Here is a 27,307-nt window from a genome sequence, read left to right as displayed (position 1 = left end):
CTGAAGATTAAACATGAGCTTCGTGATGAAAAAAAGTCAACACAATATTGGAGCGCATTTGACTTTTATCCTGAGAAACAGTGATTAAAAAATAAAAATAAAAAAGGAACAGCATTGTAGAACCCACTGGTGTTTACACAAACCATCATTATACAATGATTACTCAAAAGTTAAAAACATAAAACAAAAAGTTCACATCGATTAAAAAAGAAAAGAGAAAGAAACCTAACGTCTCGGCAGTGTCTTTTTAAAAAAGTGTGTTTTGGTCTCTCTTGACAAACTGAATGCACACTTGGTGGAACAGTTCAACTCCCTGTGACCAGAACGAGAATCACAATCTCTTTAATGTCCTGTGCAGCCGAGGTTACGTAGCGAGGGTCGCAAAGGGGGGGGGGAAACAGGAGATAAAGTTGTGGGTGGATGAGGTTTTTTTCTTCTTCCTTTGAGACCGTGGAAACCCCAAATTGAGCACAGTTTCTGTTATTGAAGTGGTATCGGGAGGTCGGTGTGCGAGGTTTCGCGAAAGAAGGTCCCCGAATTGCTCACTTCCATTTTGTATTCAAAAGACACACAGCACCGCTTTTTGGGGCGTCGTCGTGACAAACAAACGATACAGTTCTAATAGAATCTTTAATAGAGTCTTTGTTTTGGGGGGCGCCCGACCCAACAATCTCATTTCCTGCTGGATTGAGTTCCCCACCTCTGACGGAGTTCTTAATAGAAAAAAAAAACAAAAACGGTGGCTAGTCCTCTTCTTTTACGGTCGTTGGAGACTCCGCCCTCTCCTTCTTCCCTAAAACCGTCTCCTCTGCCAGCTCTTGCGTTTGTGCTTTGGCCGGTCTCTTCCTTCCTTCCTTCTTGATCTCCTCCTTCGCCTCCCCCTCCTCTTTGAGGGGGCCGCCGGAGCTCTGGCAGACCGTGGGCCCCTCCCACTTTGGAACTTCCAATCCCAGCAGCTCCATCAGCAGCCCCATGACCTCGTCCACGTAACCGTGGATACGCAGGTGAGCGTGTTTATCCTACGGGGGGGAAAGCAGAAGTTATTAGTGGAAAATGAGATCAAAGGTTCCGCCGGCCAGCGCGAGCAATTTTCTTTGAGCACCGACACGGCGGCTCGGGCCAGAGTTTGCCGCGCCCGACTCACGTGTTTAGTGGGCTGCAGGTTGACGACGGTCAGCTTGCCGCCTTTTTTCTTGGTGAGGAGCGGAAGGTCTCCGCTGGGTTTGATCTGCAGCGATGTGCCCAGGGTCAACGCCAAGTCTGCTTGTCTAGGGATGCAGGCGGACAGTCAAATAAAAATAAACTATCAACGGATATCAAAGAAGTCCCGTATAACAAGTTAAAAATCTGTTTGTAGTCTGTACGCAGCTACCGTTCAATGTCCAAAGAGCCACGAAGAAAGAGCTTCAATGCAGAACAACTGAACGCGATCGAAGCATTTGCTTGCAGCGTTGACCTTTTTGATGAGGACCTGGCAGTCAAACACGTTCCAGGGTTTTTTCGGGCGTCAGGCACGGTGACATTAACAACGTGGCTCGGCACCAGTGCTCCAGAGCCAATGCCATTCATTCCTATTTTTCAGACCCTGGGTTTATACTGAGGTGGCTGCCCTCAGGCTGGCGGTGCTGCATCTGTCCTCAAGGCCTCTGTCCACTTTGTGAATACATTTTTCTTTTTTTTATGTTTATTTTGACCACCTTCCCCTCAAAAATACATTAGCATTTTTCCCTTTCATTGTCTTAACCCTATCTAGGGGCGGAAATTCACCACATGAGGGTCAATCAATGGCACGAGGCAAACATCCTTTCTCAGAGGCATTTGTGATGAGCCATAAAAAATGTAACAATATGTTTTTATAGATTCTTCTTGAACAGCGTCCTGCCTGCAACAACAGAGGCCTATTTCATATTAATGACAAAGCCGTATATATACAAAAACATACCCAGCAACATAATGACGAGGTGGCTTGAGTGCAAATCTTTCAAATACATGCAGAGGAGAGATTGCGACTGTACAGATTGAGTTGTTTCGTAATGGTGTCACATTTAGTGTTTCACGACAATCTGTCAAACAGGAAATGAAGAACTAAGTGTTTGGAACAAAGGTTCCTTTGTTAGGTTGCTGAGAATACAGTATATCCGCACACACACACGCGCAAATGCACAAACCCACAACTATTTTTTTCTGGGATTTCGTGGAAAACATCCATGGAACCATCTCTTAGGAATAGGAAAGAAAGGTTTGATATTTCCAATCATTTTGCAAAGAGATGCGACTTATCGCCTGGACACGCTCGACTCCTTCAGAGCAACCAAGCTTTGTAGGTTTTCTAAAAAGATAATATCTACCGGTAGGACTGCCTCCTCCGGGGGTTTGGTTGTTAAATCCTCCCTCTCACACACCAAAAAAGCCCACTCTATTCAAAAAGACTGCATTATATATACAAGGTATTATTATTATTATTATTATTATTATTATCATCATTATTATTATTATGTGGCTGAAAAGAAATAGGCCACCTGCATGTGACCTTTGAAAGAACACACGTGCATCCCAACACTCTCCACAACAACACATATATAATAAATGCACCGAGGTTACTGGAACAGGACTAGAATTGGAAAAGATCAGTGGCATATGCAGAAAATGAAAAGCCAAAAAATAAAAATAAAAAAAAAAGTAATAAATTCCATTGAGGAAAAATAACTCTCACACATTTGTATGGCTGGGATGGTAATGACAAATCTATAAAGTGCTCCAGCAAATGTCATCATACAGTATGTACGGCTGGGTTTCAACGTGCTATAATTATTCCTTCTGTTGTACAGCCTGCGGTATGTTATTTAGAAATCCAACTTGGATGTTGAAAGAACTTGAGCGGGTAAAAAGCCAGAAACTCACGAGGTGTACGATATAGAAACGATATGCCACGTGCGATCAATACCTTGCAAGCTCCTCTGCGTTACACCTTATATCCACCATCTTGTTTGGTTTGTTCGCTGTTAGCTCTGTGTCTCTGGACGTTCTATTTTTCTTTATCGTCTATTTGTAGATTTCTCATATCCAGAGGGTTCATTCTGGCAGTACAAAATGAAATTCAAGGACTTTTCAGGCACTTTGGCACAAGAGAGGCTATTTTCAAGGTAGTTCAGTCCTTCGATTTCTTAGGATGAAATTCAAGCACTTCAAGCATCTCAAGGGCTTGATAAGAACCCTGTATCCATGACGACTTGAAAAAAATAAATTAATAATAATAATAAATAACGCAGCGCTTTTGATTTCAACCACTTCCCCACTTTTCTTCCCAGCGGTATCTCACCTGCTGGCGTCTTCTGCTTTCATCAGGTCTTTTTGTGGAAGAGCGTCTTCCCAGTCCAGTATGGTGCTGATGAGCTTCCCTCTGTTTAGCGCACACACACACACACACACACACACACACACACACACACACACACACACACACACACACACACACACACACACACACACACACACACACACACACACACACCCCTTGCCATAAGCAAGGATAAATTACGCTAGCCTGACTTACGTCTCCAATTTTGGCCAATTCGGATTTTCATTCAATTGTACGTTCATAATGAACCATTGACTGTTAAATAACTTTTACATTGTCGCCCAATCTTTTTGAGTTTATATCCATGATCTGAGAAATCACATTTTCTTATATTTTGGTCTCACTGGTATATCTGCTGTAGGTCAATGAAAAATAAATCATGTGATCTGATCATACTCACGGGACAGGACAGCGACATATATGGACTACCGCTGCAATTTTCAGTTACCACAATAGTGAGATTGCTGATTTTGACACTGTGTTTATTATTGTTCATTTTTTTATTAAGGAACAATAATAGAACACGGAACTTCCTCTGAGTTCCAATAAACAAATTATGGGATTGTCACCAAGTTTCAGCATAATTGAACCTGTAACTCACTGAGTTTTAGTAGGACACAACATATAACTAACGTGGAAATGTCCGGTTCAAACTTCAGATGAAAGTCTCTTTCACTTTAAGTGCAAATATACATTTATATTATATTTATATGGTACTTGCCTTTCCAAAATAATTTGCAATCCTTGCCAAAAAAAGTAATAATAATAAATGGCCAATTCTTCTCGCTTTCATTCACTGGAAGTCCTCCTTAGCTCACCGCGCATTAAACCAACTGAATCAAATCGAACGACTCGTTTTACTGAGTGACTCGTCAAGAACCGAGTCTCAAATAAAAAATAAAAATAGAAAAAAAGAGTCAAACCTTTCATCACGAGCGGCGCTCCCCTGTGACAGCGGTAGATACGCAGTCAGTACAATGTTGGAATATTGTCAGGCGATAGATAAAAAAGTAAGTAATCTAATCTTCTTTGTTTACCTTGAATTACCTGCAAAGGTAATTTCGCTCGCTTTTTTTTTTTTTTCTTTCGCTCTTTCATTCATTACGTTGGTATCGGGTTTGAGTATCACATCATTTTTACAAGTATGAGTATATGAGCACTGTATCGGGCGTGGAAATTTGACCGCCACAGAATTGGAAAAATATATCGGTGCAGCTCACATTTTATATGCAAAACATTAGTCACATTTTTTATTTTATTATTACACCTCAGTGGATAATAAAGTTCCTCTGCGCTCACTGCGCTGCATATCAACCGATGTTGAGTGAGTGAAGTACAGAACCACATCTTAAAAAAAAAAAAAAAAGTGTTTTAAGGGCACACAAATTTGTAGAAATTGAATGTGCAGACCATTAGGGTCAGTTTAAGTGGAAAGGCAACGATTGCAACATTATAAATTATGTGCTTATCCATTTGGTAATCGATTGCCACAATGCTTTTCTGTCTTTCTAAAAGGGACCTATTAACTCACTCTTCTAACTCACTTTTTCAGTGCTTTAGTCTCTGATGGGCCAACTAACACACAAACAGTGAAGTAAACATGTCCTGAAACACCCCGTTCAGATTTTTTTTTCCTTTGTACATCACAGGGCCCACAGTAGAATTAGAACAGCCCCCATCTGAGTAACTCAAACAAATATTTTAATAGAAAGAGAAATAAATTCCAACTGTCCGTGAAGAAACTGCAGACAATGGAAATTGAAGTATTTAAAAAAATTATTCTTCCATGATTTTTTTTTTAATTAAAAAAAACAAAAAATAAAAATAAATAAATTAATAAATAAAAAGCAAACCAATTTTTATTTATTTATTTTATTTTACGTCGTTTACACCACATGAAAAAAAAAAAATCACCGTGTCCGCGATTGCCGGTGCGTCCTGGTGCTGTGTCAGTGTTTCCCACAAGCTTGGAGCACGGCAATGAAAGTCAGGAATAACTTTTAAATGAGGCCTTGTAGATCTAATATGAGTGAAGATTCAGCAACTGGAGTGCTTATTTCTCACCTCAAATTTGTTCAGAAACAGATTTTGGTGGACTGATAAGGTGAAACGAGAGAAAGTTAGGGAGTAAATACAACAAACCCAGAAGCCATGCTCAAACGCTATTGGCTCACAGAACTTTGGGCCTTGGGAGGGTGACTCCTCCCACAAAAAAAACAGCCAGTTTTGGAACAGGATTGAATAGAGGTCCTGTATATAATGGCTAGAATGCATAATCTGAGAGGTATTTTCAGAAAAAAACATCAAAGACATGTTTAGGGGACCTAGAGATAATGTGGATACATACACCACTACATGGGTCATACCTGTACAGTACATACGGTGCATTACCTGCAGGCTCTTAGTCCCCTTGAGCGGACCACGTCACAGTAGCGCCCAGTGGGTTTGAGCCCCATCACCCCGATGACCTGCTCCCTCACATACTGCCTGGGAAAAACAAACAAGATGAGAAAAAGAGAAAAAAAACCTGAAACGTTCCCTCCCCTGAGAGGAAGTTATATAAAGCCAAGGACAAACTGGAACACTCCATAGCAGGAATACAAGCTGTGTGTGTAAACAGATGGGAGTCGGAGCGTCGGAGGCTCGTTTTCAACATCTGGGTTATTGAGGGTGTCTGTGCGTGCGCCGTACCTGCCACATTTCTCGCACTCCTCCACAAACATGTTCCCGTGAAGCTCAGAAAGCAGGTCTCTGAGAGAGAGATGAAAATATAAAAAATAATGATCAGAGTCGAATGGAAGCACACGGTGCAAATTCTCTCTTTGCTTCCTCAGTTGATTTCTAGCTGCCAACTCTCACTGTTAAATATATTCAGGCGGCACTTAATAAAAAAATATAAATGAAAGTTGATGGAGTATTTCCAACAGCACACGGTGGTCAGATATGCATGCATGAAACGGGATATTGGGACACCTGGCCCAGGGACATGTACCATATGACAAAAGTCCTGACCCAAATTTCTGGCGTAATATCATGTATAAATTCAATGAGCCGTTGAAATGCCACGTACACACACACACACACACACACACACACACACACACACACACACACACACACACACACACACACACACACACACACACACACCTTTTTGGTGAAATTTCAGGATGAACCTAGAATGCACTATAAACTTTACAGGTGAACTTAATTTGACCTTCTCTAAACTTTTGAATGCACATGTCCAACTGTTCAATGTTTCAGTACGTTTTGCAGAACTTGCTGTTCTCTCCACAAGGAGCTGAACGGCAAAATTCACAACCGGTGTTTGATCCATTAATCGACCAATACATTTCCTGGTTCAATTAGAATTGGTATTTAAACAGTTCTCTTCATCATGCTGTTCACATTTTGACATCATGAGACCAAGACGACACCTAACAATTGATCAACAGTACCTCACCATTGTGAGGCTTCAAACAGGATGTTCTCAGAGGGAAGTGGCCACTGAGCTTAGAGTGTCACACACACACACCTCTCTGAGCCAAGCCATCATAGCAGCATGCTTCAAAGCCACCACCATCATACCGCTACCCAAGAAATCCCCCGCCTCAACACTGAATGACTACCGACCCATAGCACTCACGCCCGTCATGATGAAGTGCCTTGAAAGATTGGTCAAGGCCCACATAACATCCAGTCTCCCCACTACACTTGATCCATTCCAGTTTGCATGCCGTCCCAATCGCTCCACTGATGATGCCATAGCAACAGCACTCCACCTATGCCTGGCTCAACTGGAAAATAAAAACAGTTACGTGCGGATACTGTTCATGGACTTCAGTTCCGCCTTCAACACAGTCATCCCCCAACACCTGGTAAATAAACTCAGCGAAATAGGCATCAGCACCCCACTCTGCAACTGGCTACCGGACTTCCTTACCACAGGCGGTAAGAGTTGGCAAAAACTCCTCAGAGACCATCACTGTGAACACTGGAGTCCCCCAAGGATGTGTGTTGTCCCCTCTGCTGTTTACACTGGGGACGCATGACTGTTGTGCCAGATACAACTCAAACCACTTCATTAAGTTTGCAGATGACACAACAGTTGTGGGCCTCATCAGTGACGACAACGACTCAGCCTACAGAGAGGAGGTACATCAACTCATCAACTGGTGTGACAACAATAATCTCCATCTCATCTCATCAAAGTAATTTCCCCCTGGGATTATTAAAGTATTTCTGATTCTGATCTCAATGTAAACAAGACAAAATAAATAACTGTGGACTTCAAAAAGAAACACACACCACACATCCCACTCACCATCAATGGCAGTGCAGTGGAGTCTGTGAAGAGCACCAAGTTCCTGGGGGTGCACATTACAGACGACCTGACATGGTCAATCAACACCACCTCCCTAGTAAAGAAGGCACAGCAATGCCTCTACTTCCTTCGACGGATGAGGAGAGCTGACCTCCCCCCTTCCGCCCTCACCACCTTCCACAAAGGTGCCAAGGTCCCAAAGCCCTACAAAGAGTGGTGAGAACAGCAGAGAAGATCACCAAAACAGCATAGCCGTCCATCCAGGACCTGTACCCGTCTGACTGCCGCAAGAGAGCCACTAATATCATCAAGGGCCGCACCCACCCAGCACACAAACTGTTCACCCTCCTACCTTCTGGCAAGCGGTACCGCAGCATGCGGTGCAATACCTCCAGATTCAGGAACAGCTTTTTTCCAAAGGCCATCAGTCTACTAAACTCACCAAATACGACATGAACACGACACCCACAAAGACCAACTGACTGCACAATATTTAAATTTTTACAATACATATGTATTCCCTTTGGTATACATATGTATCCTCTTGCTGCTAGCTTTGTACTGCACCTTATTACCTTAATAACGTACCTCATTTGACTTCTTGAGTATATTAAGACTATCCTTAGTCTTGTTGTGTCGTTGTGTCTATTGTTGTTGTCTTTTTGCACTTTCATGTTATATGTTGTGTGTTACAAATATTACTTGCACATTTGGAGTATGGGGAAACGCAATTTTGATTACCTCTGTGTAATTACGTGTTGCATGGTAAGATTGACAATAAAGTACACTTTGAACTTGGGGAATAAGAAAGAAAAGTGTGATACTCCCAATTATTTTACAAAGAGATGCGACTTATCGTCTGGACACCCTCGACTCCATCGTAGCAACCAAGCTTTGTAGGTTTTCTAAAAAGATAATATCTAGGTCTGCCTCCTCCGGGGTTGGTTGTAAAATCCTCCTCCTCACACAGCGGGTTTAACCCCCCCCCCAAAAATCCAGTCTGTTCAAAAAGACTGCATTATAAATACAATTATTATTATGTGTGGCAGAAAAGAAATAGGCCACCGTCAAGTACACACACACACACACACACACACACACACACACACACACACACACACACACACACACACACACACACACACACACACACACACACACACACACACACACACACACACACACACACACAGCCCAATAAGTAGGTGCAAAAAATTAGAATTTCTTTGAGTCAATGTTGCTGTACGAAAGTAAATCATTTATTCAGTGTAACCGTTCTAGGAAATAACCAGAGTTATTTGTTTTGTTTGATCATGTTCCTGAATGCAAATAATAATAACAATAAACAATAATAAATAAACTTGTAGTTAGCTAGAGGACAACACCGATAACAGAATAATAACAGAATAGTTGGCATCAGATTTCATAGCGAGACAATATATCTTGGATATAATCAGCCTATTACCTGGGGAAGCCAGACCTGACATGCAGGCCGTCCACGTTCTGGCTGATCAGATACTTCAGTTTGCCGGCCCTCTGCAGCCCCAGCAGCGCCATGTGAGTCAGGCTGGGCCTCGCCGCCTCGAAGGTGGTGTCGAACTGGGGCGACTCGCCCTTCTCCTCCATTGTCCACACCCCCTTCGGCCCCCTGGAAGAGGATTCAAAGGAGGTGAGTGACAAACTCAGCCCTTAACTCGGGGTAAAAGCAGCATGGAGGGGAGAATGCACAAAAAAAGGATGCACAGACATGACGAAATGCTTGGACGTGGCTCTGAATTTTGTCACGCGACTTAAATGTATATGGTGTCTGAGCGACGCTTGGATTGGAGATATTGACGGGTAATAACGAACGGGGGTAACATTTAATAGAATTTGGAAAAATTGGTATGAATCGGCAATTAGATCAGACTTCAATGATAGAGATGATATTAAAAAGGTGTAAATCAAGATTCCCCGGTTCAATACTGCAATGTATCACTATTAATTTCTAAACTGATAAAATTTTCTGATTCTCTAATTAAACAGAAGGAAAACACAGCTTACTGGTAATGGTACAATGTGGATACAGATATAACTGTAAAAAAGGGAACTGATCCCTTTTTTAAATTTTCTGTTTACCCACTGACCCACTCTTTTATTATCACTTTGCAACATGGTCAAATACATTCCGTAGATAACCGTGTTTGGATTTTCATATACAAGATAACCGATACAATACGACAGATTTTTTTATATAAAGTTTTCATCCGTGAAATCTTGGAAATTCACGGTTGCGATGGGATGTCTTGAGAGGTGTACCCGACTGTGCCAAGTCCTACGGCGGAAACATTTGATGGGTATTTTCGCCTGGATCAGCATCAATCACAGATTCGGCAAAGCGAGGCTCCACTCTACTCCGAGCGGGCTGCTCCATCCCTTCTGATTCGAGCTGCGTGGAAGAGGATTGTCGCAAACATACATCAAAGCCGTCGCAAGCCTATTTGAAGTCCAAGGTATGAGCCACCAGTGTCGACATGAATTGCCTTTCCCCATTCACAGTCACAGTCACCAGATCCCAAAGGCTTTGTTCCGTCTTGGGGGGAATTTGAAAAGAAAATAGGCGAAACATACTGTACATCACAGGACTCGGCTGAGGAAAGGGCATGGATTCTTGGACAGCGAAATTACTTGTGGATATGAATGTCAGTCAGAGTGCTGATTAAGGGAAATGGTGGAGGTTCTATACTGGTAAAAATAATGAAAAATAAAATCCAAAATTTTCCCTGTGTTTTGATTTGGCGTATTTTAGCTTTATAGGAGTGATTATGATGATGGAGCTAGATTCTCAACATCCCCCACAACAGTGAAATCAAATCTAACTTTCGTTCATTTCAAAATACAACTGGATTCCACTACTCGTAATAACCAGGATACCAGGAGCGATGTGGTCTAACCACCATCTTGGCTACGGCAATGACTCTGGAGCACATTTGTACACATCCTGCACTTCCCTCAAGTTCCAGTCGAACTTTCACAGCCTTATTGAACATCTCTAATTTCCCCATCTCTAATTCAATCCCCGCTAAGCCGAGCCCTGTTAAAAGAGTAAGCAGCATTAACATAGAGAAATGTGGGTTACCGTTTGAGTGCTTATCGCCAGGCAAGAAAAACTAACAAATGCCGCGCTGCCGAACTTGAAAGCCGGTAAAAGGTCTGTTGATGGGATTATAGTACGTGCTACAACTTGAGACCACTCAAGGCTCGGTCTCCCTGCAGGGGCAGTGGCTTAGGGCAGGTCGTCTCGTAATAGTACGATTGCTGGTTCGATCCCCGGCTCCTCCTAGTAGCGTGCTGATGTGTCGTTGAGCAAGACACTTAACCCCTTAACTGCTCCCCGGGGGCCATCATATGGCAGCCCACTGCTCCTAGATACGTTAGTTACTGGGGATGGTAAAATGCAGAGAAATGCAATTCATTGCCTCAGTACTTGTGCTCTGTGCAATGACAATTAGTTGAATCGAATATAAATCTTTTATTCTCTATGTAATATGTATATTGGGATTCAATGCTTAATAGTCTGCACAAAGACAAACCCTTCAAAGCAGCTTGACACGCAGCTGGTCTAATTACACTTGAAATAGTCATCCCTGGGTGTGTTTATACTGCATTAAAACCTGAAAGACTGGATTAAATCTGCGATACAAACTCCGGGCATAGAGTTATTTTTATCCTTAAGCAAGGTTTGTGATCACTGTTTATGTTTTCCATGATGATTAGAAGCATTCCTAACTAAGAATTTATAAGACCTTGCCCAGGAGCACCTTCCCTGCTTACCTCATCTATATTACCATAATGCTAGTAACTACTCCATGTATGCATTGAAGCCCTGGCGGTGCTGATTTACTTGAAATTCGGATCACATATTTTTCCACTACTGTATTATGCTTAACACTGCCTGTAGCACGGAATGTAGTGGAACATTTCTGTACTCTGAGCTTGTGAATTCTACTGGCACAACCCGGGCCAGTTAAAGTGCGTTATCCACTGGCCCGGGGAGGGGGCCTGGGGGCCGTCGCAGAACTAAAGCCTTGAAACTTAATGAGAAAAATCGCTCTGCTCAGACAGGAGCAGCAGAACACACTGTTTACCTATACGTCTCATTGTTGCTGCTCTTCAGTGAGACTGGTTTGGACATGTGCTCTGAGTCTCTATCAACCTCATCTGATTAGATGTGGGTACTACAAGCAGCGGCTGGGGGGGTGAATTTGGGTTTTGGCATGATTTCTTGGGTCATTTAAATGTATAGTTACATTTGATATACAGCACAGTACAGTTGATATTTGGATTTTATTTGTCATTCAGGATTTTTTCTTTGTTCTAGCTAATGGAGCATTGTAAGACGGTTTCTTTTTTTCCCCAATTGATCAAAGTACTTTCAAGTACTTTTTTAAGCACTATATTTTCATTTAAGGGCTTCACACAAATAAGATCGATTTTCAATGCGAAAAGAAAATACAATCTTAGTCTCACTGTATATTATTTATATATATTATTAATCTCATCGTCATCTACTATTATATGTGTCCAATCCAGAAATGAAAATTACAGTAAGATTTGAATAACAAAACCAGGTGGAATAGGAGAGATTTTAAATGATCATGTTTCTTTCAAGGATTTGTTAAGCACTTCAGCACAACAGGGGCTATTTTCAAAGTATTCCAGTGCTTGAATTTCTGAGGATGAAATTCAAGCACCACAAGGATATGGTAAAAACCCTGTAATTAGAGGGTGAGATAACTGTACTCTTTAAATCTTTACATTAGGCTGTCAAGTGTGCTCTTAATGACCAGAGGAGATGAGCTGAAACCATTGTAGGTGTGTGTGTAACCTGCACTACGCATATATTATGCAATTATAATATACATTATTTCATCCGTTTGGCTATTTGTGTTCTCCTTTGACCGCTCACTGTCCTCCCAGGATGTAAAACTAATGTGCTCTCAGACACTATGTCTCTGCGTGTGTGAGAATAACTATTGTATGACACCAGGTGATCAAACCACCACACAACATGGGTTAGCTCACTGTAGAAGTGAAAAATGGAAAAGAAGGATTGCATTTTTTACCCACTTCTTTCCGATGCTCTGTAAACCCAAAGACGGCCATTTCTACTTTACTGTATCCAACAATGGAACGATGACTCGGACATCGGAGGAGACATTATTATTTCAAGGAGTTGGTGCTTTAATGCCTTGCGTTAGTTAAAACAATTTAAATCATGGCTCGATTAGAGTGAAAGTTAAAAAAATGAATGACTTCATAATGTTAATTAACAACACAACATAACATGTTAATGGAATTAATTGGTTGTTTGATTTAAATGCAAAGTGCACTAAAATGTATACAAATAAACTGTGTGTGTGTGTGTGTGTGTAATAGATAGATATAGATAGATAGATAGATAGATAGATAGATAGATAGATAGATAGATAGATAGATAGATAGATAGATAGATAGATAGATAGATAGATAGATAGATAGATAGATAGATAGATAGAGGTAATAGGCCTGTAGGGGAGGTAGACTACGCCTTCAGACAGAATGGCCGTATATGTATGAATGTATGTATATGTACAGTGGGGCAAAAAAGTATTTAGTCAGCCACCAATTGTGCAAGTTCTCCCACTTAAAAAGATGAGAGAGGCCTGTTATTTTCATCATAGGTACACCTCAACTATGAGAGACAAAATTAGAAAGAAAAACCAGAAAATCACATTGTCTGATTTTTAAAGAATTTATTTGCAAATTATGGTGGAAAAGAAGTATTTGGTCAATAACAAAAGTTCATCTCAATACTTTGTTATATACCCTTTGTTTGCAATGACAGAGGTCAAACGTTTTCTGTAAGTCTTCACAAGGTTTTCACACACTGTTGCTGGTATTTTGGCCCATTCCTCCATGCAGATCTCCTCTAGAGCAGTGATGTTTTGGGGCTGTCGCTGGGCAACACAGACTTTCAACTCCCTCCAAAGATTTTCTATGGGGTTGAGATCTGGAGACTGGCTAGGCCACTCCAGGACCCTGAAATGCTTCTTACGAAGCCACTCCTTCGTTGCCCGGGCGGTGTGTTTGGGATCATTGTCATGCTGAAAGACCCAGCCACGTTTCATCTTCAATGCCCTTGCTGATGGAAGGAGGTTTTCACTCAAAATCTCACGATACATGGCTCCATTCATTCTTTCCTTTACACAGATCAGTCGTCCTGGTCCCTTTGCATAAAAACAGCCCCAAAACATGATGTTTCCACCCCCATGCTTCACAGTAGGTATGGTGTTCTTTGGATACAACTCAGCTTTCTTTCTCCTCCAAACACGACAAGTTGGGTTTTTACCAAAAAGTTCTATTTTGGTTTCATCTGACCATATGACATTCTCCCAATCCTCTTCTGGATCATCCAAATGCTCTCCAGCAAACTTCAGACGGGCCTGGACATGTACTGGCTTAAGCAGGGGGACACATCTGGCACTGCAGGATTGAAGTCCCTGGCGGCGTAGTGTGTTACTGATGGTAGCCTTTGTTACTTTGGTCCCAGCTCTCTGCAGGTCATTCACTACGTCCCCCCGTGTGGTTCTGGGATGTTTGCTCACCGTTCTTGTGATCATTTTGACGCCACGGGGTGAGATCTTGTGTGGAGCCCCAGATCGAGGGAGATTATCAGTGGTCTTGTATGTCTTCCATTTTCTAATAATTGTTCCACAGTTGATTTCTTCACAACAAGCTGCTGACCTATTGCAGATTCGGTCTTCCCAGCCTGGTGCAGGTCTACAATTTTGTTTCTGGTGTCCTTTGACAGCTCTTTGGTCTTGGCCATAGTGGAGTTTGGAGTGTGACTGTTTGAGGTTGTGGACAGGTGTCTTTTATACTGATAACGACTTCAAACAGGTGCCATTAATACAGGAAACGAGTGGAGGACAGAGGAGCCTCTTAAAGAAAAAGTTACAGGTCTGTGAAAGCCAGAAATCTTGCTTGTTTGTAGGTGACCAAATACTTATTTTACCAAGGAATTTACCAATTAATTCATTAAAAATCCTACAATGTGACTTCCTGGATTCTTTCCCCCCATTCTGTCTCTCATAGTCGAAGTGTACCTATGATGAATTACAGGCCTCTCTCATCTTTTTAAGTGGGAGAACTTGCACAATTGGTGGCTGACTAAATACTTTTTTGCCCCACTGTATGTGCCAAATAAACCTCTTGAATCTTGAACTCAACAGCATTACTGGCCACAACTGTCTGGCAACATTGACTGTTGCAATTCCACTGTGTTAGAGGATAGGGCATTATAGACGATCGAGGTTGTAACCGTGATAGATTTTTATAAGATGATTTTATTGTTCATCTTTAAGCCCTTTAAAACATTCCAACGATAGCAATAGTTTAGTAAAGAATCTGAAAAACTTCCCCTCGTCCATCTTTACTGGCGAACTTTAACAGCCAATCCCCCAAGGACCAATCCTGCCCACATTTTTAGATTTAAAAGCATCAGCTAGATCCTAAAGGAAATACTTTTCCATTCACATTAAATTCCTGCTGTAACAAGAAAGAAATTATTTTCCAGGCCTTTCTGTTACGATCTGCACATGTATTCTAGTGACATGGTGGCACAGTGAATTGCACTGCCACCTCACAGTGAAAGGGTCCTGGGTTTGATTCCTGTATATGATCTGACCAGCGATGGACATTGAAGTTGGTCCCCAGGCGCTGTACTGTAAGCTGCCCACTGCTCCTGGCCTGCTCCCCCGGAGGAAGGGCAAGCTATGATGGGATAATTTTTTTTTATTTTTTCTCTCCACGGACTCCATCTGCGTGTGTCAGCCGTAGCTGCACGTAATGCATGTGTTGTGGTGTGTGTGTGACAATAAAGACGAGCTAAGCTTGCATTCCAATTCCAAACCGCAATGTGTTTCTTCAGACATTCTTGGCAATTTTGTCATATTCCATGACAATTTCCATGACTGGAAACTACACATTACAAAACTCCAAGTTTTCCAGGACGCAACAGAGTTATGTAGTACCCACTCTCCGGTAGTTTGGGAGTATTTTTTAAGATTTATACAACTATACCACGGTTTGATGATATCTTTTATTGTATGCACACAGTGTACTTATTAGTGCACTCATAATAAGCCTTCAATATGGTTTTAAAGATTGAATAAAATATTTTATATGCATCTCTTGATTTACTCTGATCTACTCATGATTCAAAAATGCCCCAGTGCAGATTCTCCATTATCCCAGTGTAAGGTTTGTTCTACATGTCCCTATAAACCACCTGTGTGTGTGTGTGTGTGTGTGTGTGTGTGTGTGTGTGTGTGTGTGTGTGTGTGTGTGTGTGTGTGTCACCTGAAATCCGGGATCCCAGATGAGGTGCTGATTCCCGCCCCAGAATGGACCACCAGGTACTGGGACTCCTTTATCAGCTGAGCCAGGGTTTTCACCTTCTCTTTCAGTTCTTCGGAACTATCAAATGTCTGTCACGGAGTACAGAGAGGGAGAAAGGCGGTGTGAGTATAATGCACAGGGACTAACTTCATCCATTTTCAGAGCAGAAATGACATGAACCTCACCGGATTAACAACACTGGACGTGATCTTAGATGCTAAAGCCTGGCTAACCACCGAGTTTGATAACAGAAATTGATACAATAATCACCTCGGGAAGTCCGCAAACACCTTTATCTGCGTATGGCGAGAGCCCGGCCGCGTAATTCACAGACATAGCGGGGAAACTCGTCTTGGTTCTTGAGGGAAATGTTGCCGCAAAATGTGAAGTACGCGCTCGCCTGTGTATGTGTGACGTCATCGACGAGCGCCGACTGTGCCGCCCCCCCGCTTCACCCAACGACTAAGCTTTTATTTGCAGTCTTCATTTATAGTTGTATTTAACAAAATATACAATTTATAATCTAATTTATAGTATAGTAATAGTACAGTTATTCGATATTCATGAATTTCCTGCAAAAAATGTTGTATTTGCAAAATCATATGGTTTAAAATATTACATAGATGCATACTTATATATTTTTTTATGTTTAGAAAAATAATTGGGGAAAAACAAACACTCGAATGATTAACTTTTCGAATTGATTGAAGATATTTAGCGAAACCCAAAGATTGCTTTGTTTTTCCTTTGTTTATTTGTTCACTTATTTATTTGTTTTTTTATTCCCGATGTTAAAGCATACTGGGCAGCTGTGGTGTACACAATTATTTTACAAGATACATTTTCTACTATATATTTGAAAAACAGCAAACGTCTTAATTGTGTGCACCATTTGAAAAGGGGTGGACATCTCAACGAAACACAGTTTTGTTTTTTTTCAAATTCAAAGTTGCTTCAAACGGCTATGAACCCACAGCACCACATGGCTCATTGAACATATTAATGTGGTTAACGTTTTAACAGACAATACCAATCTCTCTGGGTTATGAAATAAATTGTGTGTGTGTATATATATACATATGTGCCTGTTTCCTTTTTGGCCTACACAACTTTCTATTATGGCACTAAAATAATGTGTAGGGTATGATCACTGAAATATAAGTATAAAATAGCTAGAATTCATTTGGTGGACATCAGGCAAGAGCTGGGGTTTAACAAAGACCTGCAGTATTTATAGTTTCTATGTGTTTTCTAACTGTTAGCAGCATTGGGATTTACCACCCCCTAACGGAGGAATCTGGAATTTCGTAAAAGGTTCAAATGTGACATATCAGCTGGCTTCATTTTCAAAAGAATGAGTACTAGATTTTCAATAAAGTTCTTTATTTTTTTTTATTAAATAGCCCCCCAAAAAAAAAAAAAAACAAGAAAATAAAATTATGTGATCATCCATACAGCTAAGTGTGCATATTGGTTAGGTTTTTTTCCGCTGAAGCCGTACACCAACTTTGAAGACCACCTAAAGACTGAAGTAGCTTTTTCCTTGATGTAATAACCAAACCTATCCTGAGAATTTCATTAACAAGTCGAATCTGAGTGAATAAAAGCAATATTGCAGATGAAAAATATGCACAAAGAACAGAATGCTCTAAAATTCACAACATCGCCCCCTCACCCTCCATCAGTGCAGAACAGGAAAGTTGTTAAAAATGAAACATGGTCACCATTTTCTTTTTTAGCCTCCAAGGGGCTGTAACAACAAGCTTCACTGGCCCTGATACACCATCATTTGAAGGACGTGTTTCCCGCAGAAACCTTTTCCCCAATTAAGCCAGTCACCCCGTTATGCAGATCCAATCACTCCCAAAGACTGGTTACATGCAGAACATCTAACCAAGGGACAGGAAAGTAAAGCCCACAAGAAACAAAAACGGCAAACAGACATCAGAACAGAAAACAAACTGTTCAGAGTCATAAAAAAAGGATTTCAGCTTTCTTTCAAACTATTTTTAAGTCTCTGACTCCGTCCAGACCTCTCAGGGATGGATACTTTGGAAAAATATACCACAGATGTTTTTTTTATTCTTATTTTACCATTGGTAGGCCCCAATAACCCAGGCAACTCCATAAACATGTCTACATTGAAGAACACAACCCCACACTGAAAAGAAAGATGAAAAAAAAAAAAAAAAAAAGTCATCAGAAGACCACAGCAAAATTCAGTTACATGGCACCGAAATGTCCACAATGATCCATTGTTTGCCATCAGGTCTGCCGGACTGAAAAAGTACCTGTGATTAATGACCACAGGTCTTTTTTTTTTTTTTTGATCAAAAAAAGAAGAAAAAATAACAAACCGATTATGATCTAGGTTAACAGTCCAAACATAGAAAGAGATGAGCTTCCAATGCATGCAACAGGTGTTTGGGGGGGAAAAAAAACAAACCAAAAAGCATCCCGCCGCGAGACGGGTCCCTTCCTTAGAGGAGCGAGACACACCGTATATCTTGGAATCCTCCGTGATGCATGTTTGAAGTCAAACAAAACCGGGCGGTTAGAAGTCTTTCGTCTTCCCTCGGCCGCTGAGGCCTACAGCAGCTTCACCAGACTCGGTTACAATTCGGGGGGGCGGGAGGGGGGCGGGGGTAAAGACAGGAAAGACTAGTCCAGATTAGTAAGTGTTTGCACCAGTGCAAAGGTTGCCAGGATTTCAAACCAATAACATGTTGAGAGGATTAAACAGTTTGAAACATTGCTGGTTTTAGGTTGTGGCCTTAAAAGGTTTATGCAGCAGGTGGCAATAGTTTTGATATATTGGAAGAAGGGGTTTAAATGTTGCTATTGTGCTGGTGCAAATCTTACCAGATCAGCCTCTCGCCCTGCGGTGGATCGAGTCTGGTCTCTAAAAATGGTTCAGAGGCGCAGAAAACTCACATCTTTCTCTGCAAAAAGAACAGGGATGCTATAAAATGCTATTGTTCGTATAACTAGAACTTCTAGCGATTCAGGGAAGGGGGGTGGTGGGGGGTTGGCTAGACTGGGAGGACGCGGGCGGCGATGGCGGTTGGGGATGAGATCAAACACGTCAGGACTCTTCGTTCCCTGAGTCGTCTTCGTCGTAGCAGCAGTCGCCGTCCTCGTCCTCCAGCTCCTCGTCGTCGTAGTAGTCGTCGTAGAAGAGGTCGGAGCCTTCGTCGGGCGGCGGGGCGCGCGTGCGGACGCAGTACTCGGCGAGGGTCGTGGGCACCTTCACGCCGTCACGCTCGGCCTCCGCCTTGGTCGCCAGCACCTGTTTCCTGAGGGGAGTCGCGGACGGGGAAAGAGCTTTGGTAAGTTGAGCCCCGGCGGGTCGTTTACGATCGTTACGTTCATGGCCGCCGGGTGGCACGCCGTACCTGATGATCTCTGCGTATTCGCGGTCCTTGCCCTTGCTGTCCCTCCATTTGCGATACATGACGGAGGCGTCGACGTTGGCGGGGGAGAACGTGTTGGGTTCGTTCAGCAATGAAATCACACTCAGCAGTATAGTCCTGAGAGAGAGAGACAGGCTGGAGTGAATCAAGGGTCAAACTGGACTGGACCTCATGTCACACAGACAGTGACAGCACATGGTGTGAATATATACACTCACTGAAGTCCCTTTCCCACTTGCACTAGAAGCCGTAGCTCTACTAGCAATGTTCGGTATTGGCATCCTGTGGGAAAGGGAGCCGGTGTCGATAATGTAAATTTCCCCACTCTCCAAATAGTATAATTTCCGGCAGATAGCCACTACGGCTGTGAATGGAAGTATGTGGGAATTGAAGCAGTAACATTTCTGTAAAGAAGGGGTGGAGTCGAATCCAAATAAAGAACAAATAGTGGGTTTTTGCGAATATTTATTTAATACAAATGTAAAAATATATATATATTCGTTTTCGGAAAAAAAAATAATAATTCAGATCCGAACCGAGGAGCTTGGCTGCAAAGACGAGAAACCGAAACACGTCCAGTCTCTACGGAGACATTTCTTTATATTCTTAAATTGTATTCCTTTTCTTCTTAAAAATGCCACTCAGACCCTAGACGTTCTTTTTAAAGTTAGGGTTGTTGTGCGACCATGCAGGGGCATTGGGCACAAGTGCTTTGCTTGCCCACCGGCTGCACCGCGGCGCGGAGCTGGGGTAGGAGCGAGCGGACAGGGAGAGGTAGAACAGGTGCATACCGTTCTTTCTCTGGAGGCAGAGAGTGTGGGACAGGTTAAAAATGATCACACTGATTTAATAACTTTGGGTTTAGGGTTATTGTGTTTGGAGACGGGGGGCTCTGTTCCCTCTCAGTCAGCGGAGGGAATTATGCTATTCTCTAATCAGCTAATCGTGTGCAATTCATAAAATTATGCAGATCAAAGATCAAAAATGTGGTCTCAAGTGTTTTCGACCGTGGCATGATTGTTGGTGCCAGACGGGCTGGTTTGAGTATTTCTGTAACAGCTGATCTCTTGGAATTTGCACGTACAACATTCTTTAGAGTTTACTCAGAATGGTGTGAAAAACTAAAAACATCCAGGGAGCGGCAGTTCTACGGACGGAAACATCTGTTGATGAGAGAGGTCAACGGAGAACAGACAGACTGGTTCGTTGACAGAAAGGCCACTGTGCAGATAACCTCATAACCACTCTGTACAGTTGTGAACATTGAACTTCGAGGCTAAGCTCATTTTTTGTTGTTTGGAGTAGGGGTGTCACGATTCTCCAAATCCACGATTCGATTTGACATTCGATTTTAACATCAAGATCCGATTTAAACAAAAAAAAAAAATTCAGCACTGACGGCTATGCCAATGCTAGACTAATGAATCTTGATTTGTAAAGAAAAACACTTGTTTCTCAATAAGTAACTTTAACTTGAATATTAAAAATGATGAATAACAAATATGGGAATATTTAAACAACACACCAAAACAGTTAAGGGCTTTAGCAAAACGAGACTTTAGAATAATAAACAATAAGTTACTTATTACACTACTTTAAAGTTACTTAAAAAATTAAGCGCAGAAAAACAGATGCTATTTTTGCCAGAGGGGAACGCTGGTAGTGAAAGGCAAATTACTACCTGCAGCGCCGCAGCTCCGATCAGAGCCATCTTTTCTCCAAACAAAGCAAATAAAAACTCCAGACGTATTTAATTTACTCCCTTTTCCGCTGCTGCTCTGGAGCAGATTGTAAATTGCCCCTGAAAAAAAATCCCACCCACATTCTCACAGCCTGGTGGCAAATATTCCGCGGCCCGGCACGGCCCATGAGCCAGTGGTTGGTGGATTGTGCATTGGAGGACATTCCCTCGGTGATGGTCGGGTTTATTTCCCACTTTCATCACCACATCAGTGGAATAACTGCACATTCTGGTCCAAGGTGCACTCTCCCTGGTACACACAGTGAAACGACGGAGGAGAGGGAGATGCGCCGCAGACTTTCCACAGTGTTACCGGGGATATCTATCTTTAATGTGCATTCACTGTGCAACAAATTGGATGAACTAATATTGAATTTCATGAATTATTATTATTTTTTTGATATTCAAATTCCATTCAAATTTTGTTCCTGCAGCCCTTGTGCCAGATGGGCAGTGCAGTGTGCGTTGAGGGATGCGGCTACCAAAGGCAGCTTTCCCAACTCCGAACAAAATTTTTAAGAAAGTCGGTTTGGCGCTCTGGAGAGCCGCAGGCGACTTCCGCTGGCGCATGCTGCATTTGTTTACCAACGGATCTTGACCGCCCAGATATGGCAACCATGGCGGACAACATTACCCACAAAAATATGGGAGGATCGCTAACCTGATTGGGATTTTGAAGTTCGAAACTGAACATTCATTTAGATCAGTTTTCGATTTCGACTCTGAATCGTGACACCGCTAGGTTGGAGATTTGGTCTGATATAATTTCATTTTTGGAGCACAATATCACAGAAGCAAGCACTTCCTTTTAATCAGACAAGGGAAAAAATTATCCCTGAAATATGATGAAAATTAAAATGTATTAAAAAAAAAAAAATTATGTATGTATTTGTAATGTATTTTTAAACATTTTCTTTATCATTATTATTACTAGTATAATATGGTACACTATTGTTATTGTTCTTATTTTTATTATAATTGTTCTCCTTGGCACTTTTTGGGCTAAAAGTGTCTGGAACAGGACAACCTCTGGAGCTATGGACAGGGTTGAGGTTTCGTTAAAACAGGGACATCGCAGACGGAGAAGGAATAAGTGAAAAACAAACTTCCGGTCAGGTAGTGGAGAGAGATGAGTTTGTGGAGTAAGACGCTTTGTGACATCTTCATCCAACTGACGTTATACTGAATGTGCAGGTTGAGGCTATGAACGACCATTCGCACTGTGTGAGCTATGTGGTAAACTGCACCTGTGTGTGTTTGTGTATCGCCGCAGTTTTGTGTAATATTTTGTAAATATAAAAGCATTCTGTTCAAATATAACCCGGTGCCGCGTACATAATCTCTTGAACTTGAACTCCTGTGGCATTCGAGCCAGTCCTAACACGCTAAACTGTAAGAGTCCAAAACAGTCCAATGCATATTCAGTCTTTGTGTCCTCACACATGGAGTTTGCTTGCAGCTCCAGAACAATGAGTCCGAATCATGTCAGTTTGCTTTTAGTCCCCAAAGCTTAAAATTTGATTAAATGTCTCTGAGGGATGTGCAGTGTTTAATCTGTTTGAATGGAACCGTGTTGTGGGAACTTCCACACGGAGTGATTTCCATCCACAGAGACACCGTGAGGCAGGACTACAGGTAGTAGACAGTCACCTTCACATTTTTAGGAGAAAGTCATAACACACAACAAGGGTATCCTTGTAGTAGTAGTTCTGCGTGTCACCAGGACTCGGAAAACTCGCATCACCGCGTCATTATGTGAGCCGATAAGGCGTTCATTGGAAACTCGGAAAATTGTACTTGTTTTAGTCGTAACGCTGATGTAGGAGGAGCGCAGCACAAACTGCTACGTTCCATAGGAACTTGAACATTTGGAATTGGTGTCCATAAACGACCCTGTGTATTGCTTCCTGCAGCTATATTCACAAGGGGTCCACCCCGTAGGGATTGTTATTGTTAGGATTGAGATGTCGTTAGAACTGGGATGTCACAGAAATGTTGTGGTTGAAGTTTTGTCCAAATCCATCCACATATAAAGCGGAGATCAGTGAAAAAACAATTAAACTAGACCAAAATCTGGTGCCTCGTGCCTCACAACAGCACACAATATGTCACTGAAGAATAACATTTCACTTTGTGATGTCACATTGAGGGAATGTCCATGCAATGGCATTGGCTGTACCGCAAAGTCACTCATTACAATTAAACGGCAGACAACATTGAAACACCAGCAAATAGCTTCTGCCTCAACGATGATGTTACAGGCTATTTACCCAACATCTCTGGCATCAAATCAGGACAAACTAAAAACCTTTCTTCAACATCTGCATCCGGACTTCATCTGATGAATTTTACAATGGCGTAGCTTTCTCACCAGAGATAAATTACAGATTTACCAAAAGTTGTTAAAGACAACACACCAGTACATTTGGAAAAAATAACTTAGGTAAGGCTTTAGGCTTATTACTAAAAAAAAGGTAAGCTTATTACTGTTCATGTTGTATATTACTGTTTGTGTGTACTTTCGGTGTTGTATATTACTGTTTGTGTGTACTTTCGGTATGACAATACATGGACTAAAAAGCACAGAAACAACTTGATAATGGGTTGTCTAATGATAAATGGAATTTAAGTGAATAATTACAATTATCATCACTAACACTGTTCTTATGCTATGTAGGTTACAATCAAGACTCTTATGAGGTGGTTGTAACAGGGAGCCCACGCAAGGACACAACGAAATTGTGGTTTCCACATAAACCTCCCAATTCAGAATAATAACTTAGGTTGGACGAAGTTGCGGCCCTCGGACCACAAAGACATGCAGGTTACATTGCGTATTCACATACCTAGGAAATAATCTCTAGATAAACTGTCATTTAACACTGCTTTCAATTATGTGCTTAACCTAAATTAGTCATTTGTTTTGAACAATATTACAACTATGAATGATATCATCAGGTTGGAGAGATACATGTTAAAGTCATGAAGACGGCATTGTCAATCAAAAAAAATAGGGAATTACTGGATGCTAGGTCGGTGATGGAACGATGGTCATGAAGCTCAGCCTTTGAGAAGACAATTAAAGGCGTGACCAAAGGACAATAGTAGACAATGAAGATGCTGACAACTCGCCATCAGGACGACTGTATGTATCTCACAAGTACAAAGAACACGATCATTCTAATGAGAGCAGATGTACAAGTCGCAGAGAATGACATTGACATGAAACTCCCAGAGGAGGAACTGTTAGAAATAGTGGGCATGATAACATCCACTAGTTTGGCAAGCAATCATGTATGCATCAAGTGTGGGGAAAGTCAGGAAGTTTCAACACTGACGAAGACCACAATTGCCACAGTCGTAATAGATTACATAATCATGCCAAATTCTGCTGAGAATCAGACTGAATCCAGGTAGTTTCATGTATCACTACGGAAAATGTTCAAAATGTAATTTGTCACTTACGCGATTAAAACGGACCCTGTGCATTGCTGCCTGCAGCTATATTTATTATTATTATTATTATTATTATTATTATTATTATTTTAAATGTATGATCAAACATTAGGGTATGGTGTTTGGTGGTGGGGTATATTAGGGTGTGAGGTTTTTTTTTATATTGATGAAAATCTGAAAAATATGCAAAGGCTGAATCATTATGATTATTATTATTATTAATTATGATGAGGCAAAAAAACATTTAAAAAGGGCATCTATTCTGGTAAGTATGACTCAACAGATGTATAGACATTGTTAATGGATCATGACTTTGTTGAAACAAATATTATTTCAAAGCTTGGGAAAGAAGCTTTATGACTTTAGTGTTTACAGTATAAATAAGGTAAATTGGCATTGAAAAGAAAAAGGTTATTTCTGCACCATATTCTAGTACTTAACTCTTATTGTTAATGTTTTTTACTCTTATCTGTCCCTATCGATTAATCGTTAGGTTTCTAGGAACTTCATGTACCGGAGAAAACATACCCAACATACCCATGTGATGTGTGTATATATATATATATATATATATATATATATATATATATATATATATTGCTGTGAACAAAACACTGTGGCTTCTGACCGCCCTGAACGGTGGGTTTTCAAAGGTTTCTTCTACCCTCTACATGAGCTGAGGTCAGCTCGTCACAGATTTCTTTATATGGTCATCTGCTCCACCCGATCCACTGCGTGTTTCTCCAAACAAAACCAATAAAAAAGGGTGTGTTTTCACAAGCTTTGAGCGCGACGACGAAAGTCGGAACCAACTTGTAAATGAGTCCTTGTAGATCTAATATGAGTGAAGATTCAGCAATTGCATTGCTTGTTCCTTGCTTCAATTTTGTTCACAAACCGATTTTGGCAGACTGATAAGGTGAAATCGGAAAGTTACGGAGTAAATACAACGGAAACCGGAAGCCATGCCCAAAAGCTGAAACCCCATTGCCCCACTAAACACTGGCTGAATGCATAATTTGAGAGATATGTTAACCAAAAAAATAATAATTAAAACCTGTTTTTGGGGACCTTGTGACTTTAACTTGTGTGAAAGAGCATAATAGGTCCCCTTTAAGTCACAGGAAGAGAATAGGACCCATGGCACTAACCTGACATTCTGGGTGGGATTCCATCTCTCGGAGGGCAGCTCTCCACTCTGAGGGTCGTCCACCGGCGGGTGAAGTATGGAGATACACACGTCTCCGTTCTAAAGAAATGGGTCAAAGTCAGTCAATAAGAACAGGAAGAACAGGCTATTTCTGCTTACGATCAAAGCACAGACGGCAGTAAAGGGCACAACAACTGTTACTGTCGTGGCGTGTTTATTTCAGAATTAAGATTAAAAATAGGCCCACACTACATTAACATCACACTTGCCTCATAGATATTAGGATGCCACATCTTTGTAAGGAAGCGGAAGGCAGGTGGCGAGTATGGATAGTCTATTGGGAACTTGATCCGAGCCTGGAGAGGGAAGAATCGGTATTATTGTGGATACATTTATGAAGCATAATTTGGAGGAGCGTCAAAATAAATACCTTTAAATAAACAACCCACTCACCTTAAAATAACCCCCTTCGTAGTGAGTATTGGGGGGGCCGAAAATAGCCACTTCCCAGTTGTACAGATCTGCCTCGTCCACCAGTGTGATCTTAAACCCCTCGACGGGCTCTTCCTGGAGACTTTTCATCTCCAGCATGAGTGCTTTTTGCGAGCTGGCTACATGTGAAGGGCCGTGTTGCGCCATAACACCTCAGATACTTCAGGTCCTATGTTATCGCCAGTCGACGGATGACGAGGCTGTTTACTCGGCCAGAACCACCCAAAGAAAACCCGTCTTTGTTTACAACAACCGGGCAAATGATCAGGCCGAACCTGGCAACCCGCGACCAAGACAAACCCAACGCTCTTTGTTATACGAAACGGACGCCGAATCCAACACTAAAACGCTGAATCCCTGTCCAGACCATCGTGGCTGAACCAGCAGTTCCAGATCACGGTCACGGATAAGCCCTGGTTCTACCGACAGCTTCTGGCTAATGGAGGCAACAAGGTCTACCTCGGGCTCGGTGTTTGCAAATTCGTTCGCCTGTTCGATACAGCGATATATTAAAAAAAAAAAAAAAAAAGACTCGCTAACTAAATAAATGTATATATATTTGACCCGATAACATCCAAAAACCAATCTCTGAACTGTAGTCGCCCCCAGAATAAACTGGTCTTCGACCAGCAGCGGGTTGAATAAAGAATGTTGCTGAAAGGAATCCCCTCTCCCCCCATAAAAGCCAAAGGAGCGCGATGCATTCTGGGAATTGTCGTTCCGGATGCCCAGCGAGTTGCGTTTTATTCAGCCAAGTCCTCGGCGAGGTCACATATTACCGCGCGATAATCGCACCCTGAAAGTCAAAACGTCTTTGTATGTAGACGGTGTACGGCATCGATGATATTTTTACACACCATTCAACTCATACTAGTGACTTTAGAACTACATTCGCCACTTCCCTAACATCACAACAACATGACATGTTGTTTGTTTCCGAAGAGCAGTTTTG

At 41.7% G+C, this 27,307-nt stretch overlaps 2 protein-coding genes across 2 annotated transcripts; both read right to left on the bottom strand.

The window, feature by feature from the left end:
* Window positions 1-65: 65 nt before the first annotated feature.
* Window positions 66-16,489, bottom strand: sirt6 (sirtuin 6). The gene is made up of 8 exons (XM_080011316.1): window positions 16,374-16,489; window positions 16,065-16,192; window positions 9,148-9,330; window positions 6,050-6,109; window positions 5,750-5,845; window positions 3,320-3,400; window positions 1,145-1,268; window positions 66-1,019 (listed from the first exon to the last, which is right to left on the bottom strand). Exons 1-8 carry the CDS (start codon window positions 16,437-16,439, stop codon window positions 744-746), a joined length of 1,014 nt encoding a protein of 337 aa, XP_079867442.1. The 5' UTR covers window positions 16,440-16,489; the 3' UTR covers window positions 66-743.
* Window positions 16,490-19,115: 2,626 nt separating this feature from the next.
* Window positions 19,116-26,987, bottom strand: cdc34b (cell division cycle 34 homolog b). Its single transcript, XM_080011319.1, has 5 exons — window positions 26,317-26,987; window positions 26,133-26,219; window positions 25,865-25,962; window positions 19,499-19,633; window positions 19,116-19,399 (listed from the first exon to the last, which is right to left on the bottom strand). The coding sequence occupies exons 1-5, from the start codon at window positions 26,500-26,502 to the stop codon at window positions 19,189-19,191; spliced, it is 717 nt and encodes a 238-aa protein (XP_079867445.1). The 5' UTR covers window positions 26,503-26,987; the 3' UTR covers window positions 19,116-19,188.
* Between the last annotated feature and the right edge of the window lie 320 nt (window positions 26,988-27,307).

Source organism: Zeus faber (assembly GCF_960531495.2).
Source record: "Zeus faber genome assembly, chromosome: 12".
Lineage (NCBI taxonomy): Eukaryota > Metazoa > Chordata > Actinopteri > Zeiformes > Zeidae > Zeus > Zeus faber.
The sequence above is the reverse complement of the archived record's forward strand: the minus strand, read 5'-3'. Positions and strand labels throughout refer to the sequence as shown.

Excerpts from the sequence above, each read along its gene's own strand:
- sirt6 (XM_080011316.1), bottom strand. The coding sequence starts at position 16,439 with ATGTCTGTGAATTACGCGGCCGGGCTCTCGCCATACGCAGATAAAGGT. Across the intron at positions 9,331-16,064 it reads TCTGGGATCCCGGATTTCAG|GGGGCCGAAGGGGGTGTGGA; the intron begins GTGACACACACA and ends ATCCTCTTCCAG. Across the intron at positions 1,269-3,319 it reads AAAGCAGAAGACGCCAGCAG|ACAAGCAGACTTGGCGTTGA; the intron begins GTGAGATACCGC and ends CTGCATCCCTAG.
- cdc34b (XM_080011319.1), bottom strand. The coding sequence starts at position 26,502 with ATGGCGCAACACGGCCCTTCACATGTAGCCAGCTCGCAAAAAGCACTC. Across the intron at positions 26,220-26,316 it reads ACGAAGGGGGTTATTTTAAG|GCTCGGATCAAGTTCCCAAT; the intron begins GTGAGTGGGTTG and ends TTCCCTCTCCAG. Across the intron at positions 19,634-25,864 it reads AATCCCACCCAGAATGTCAG|GACTATACTGCTGAGTGTGA; the intron begins GTTAGTGCCATG and ends TCTCTCTCTCAG.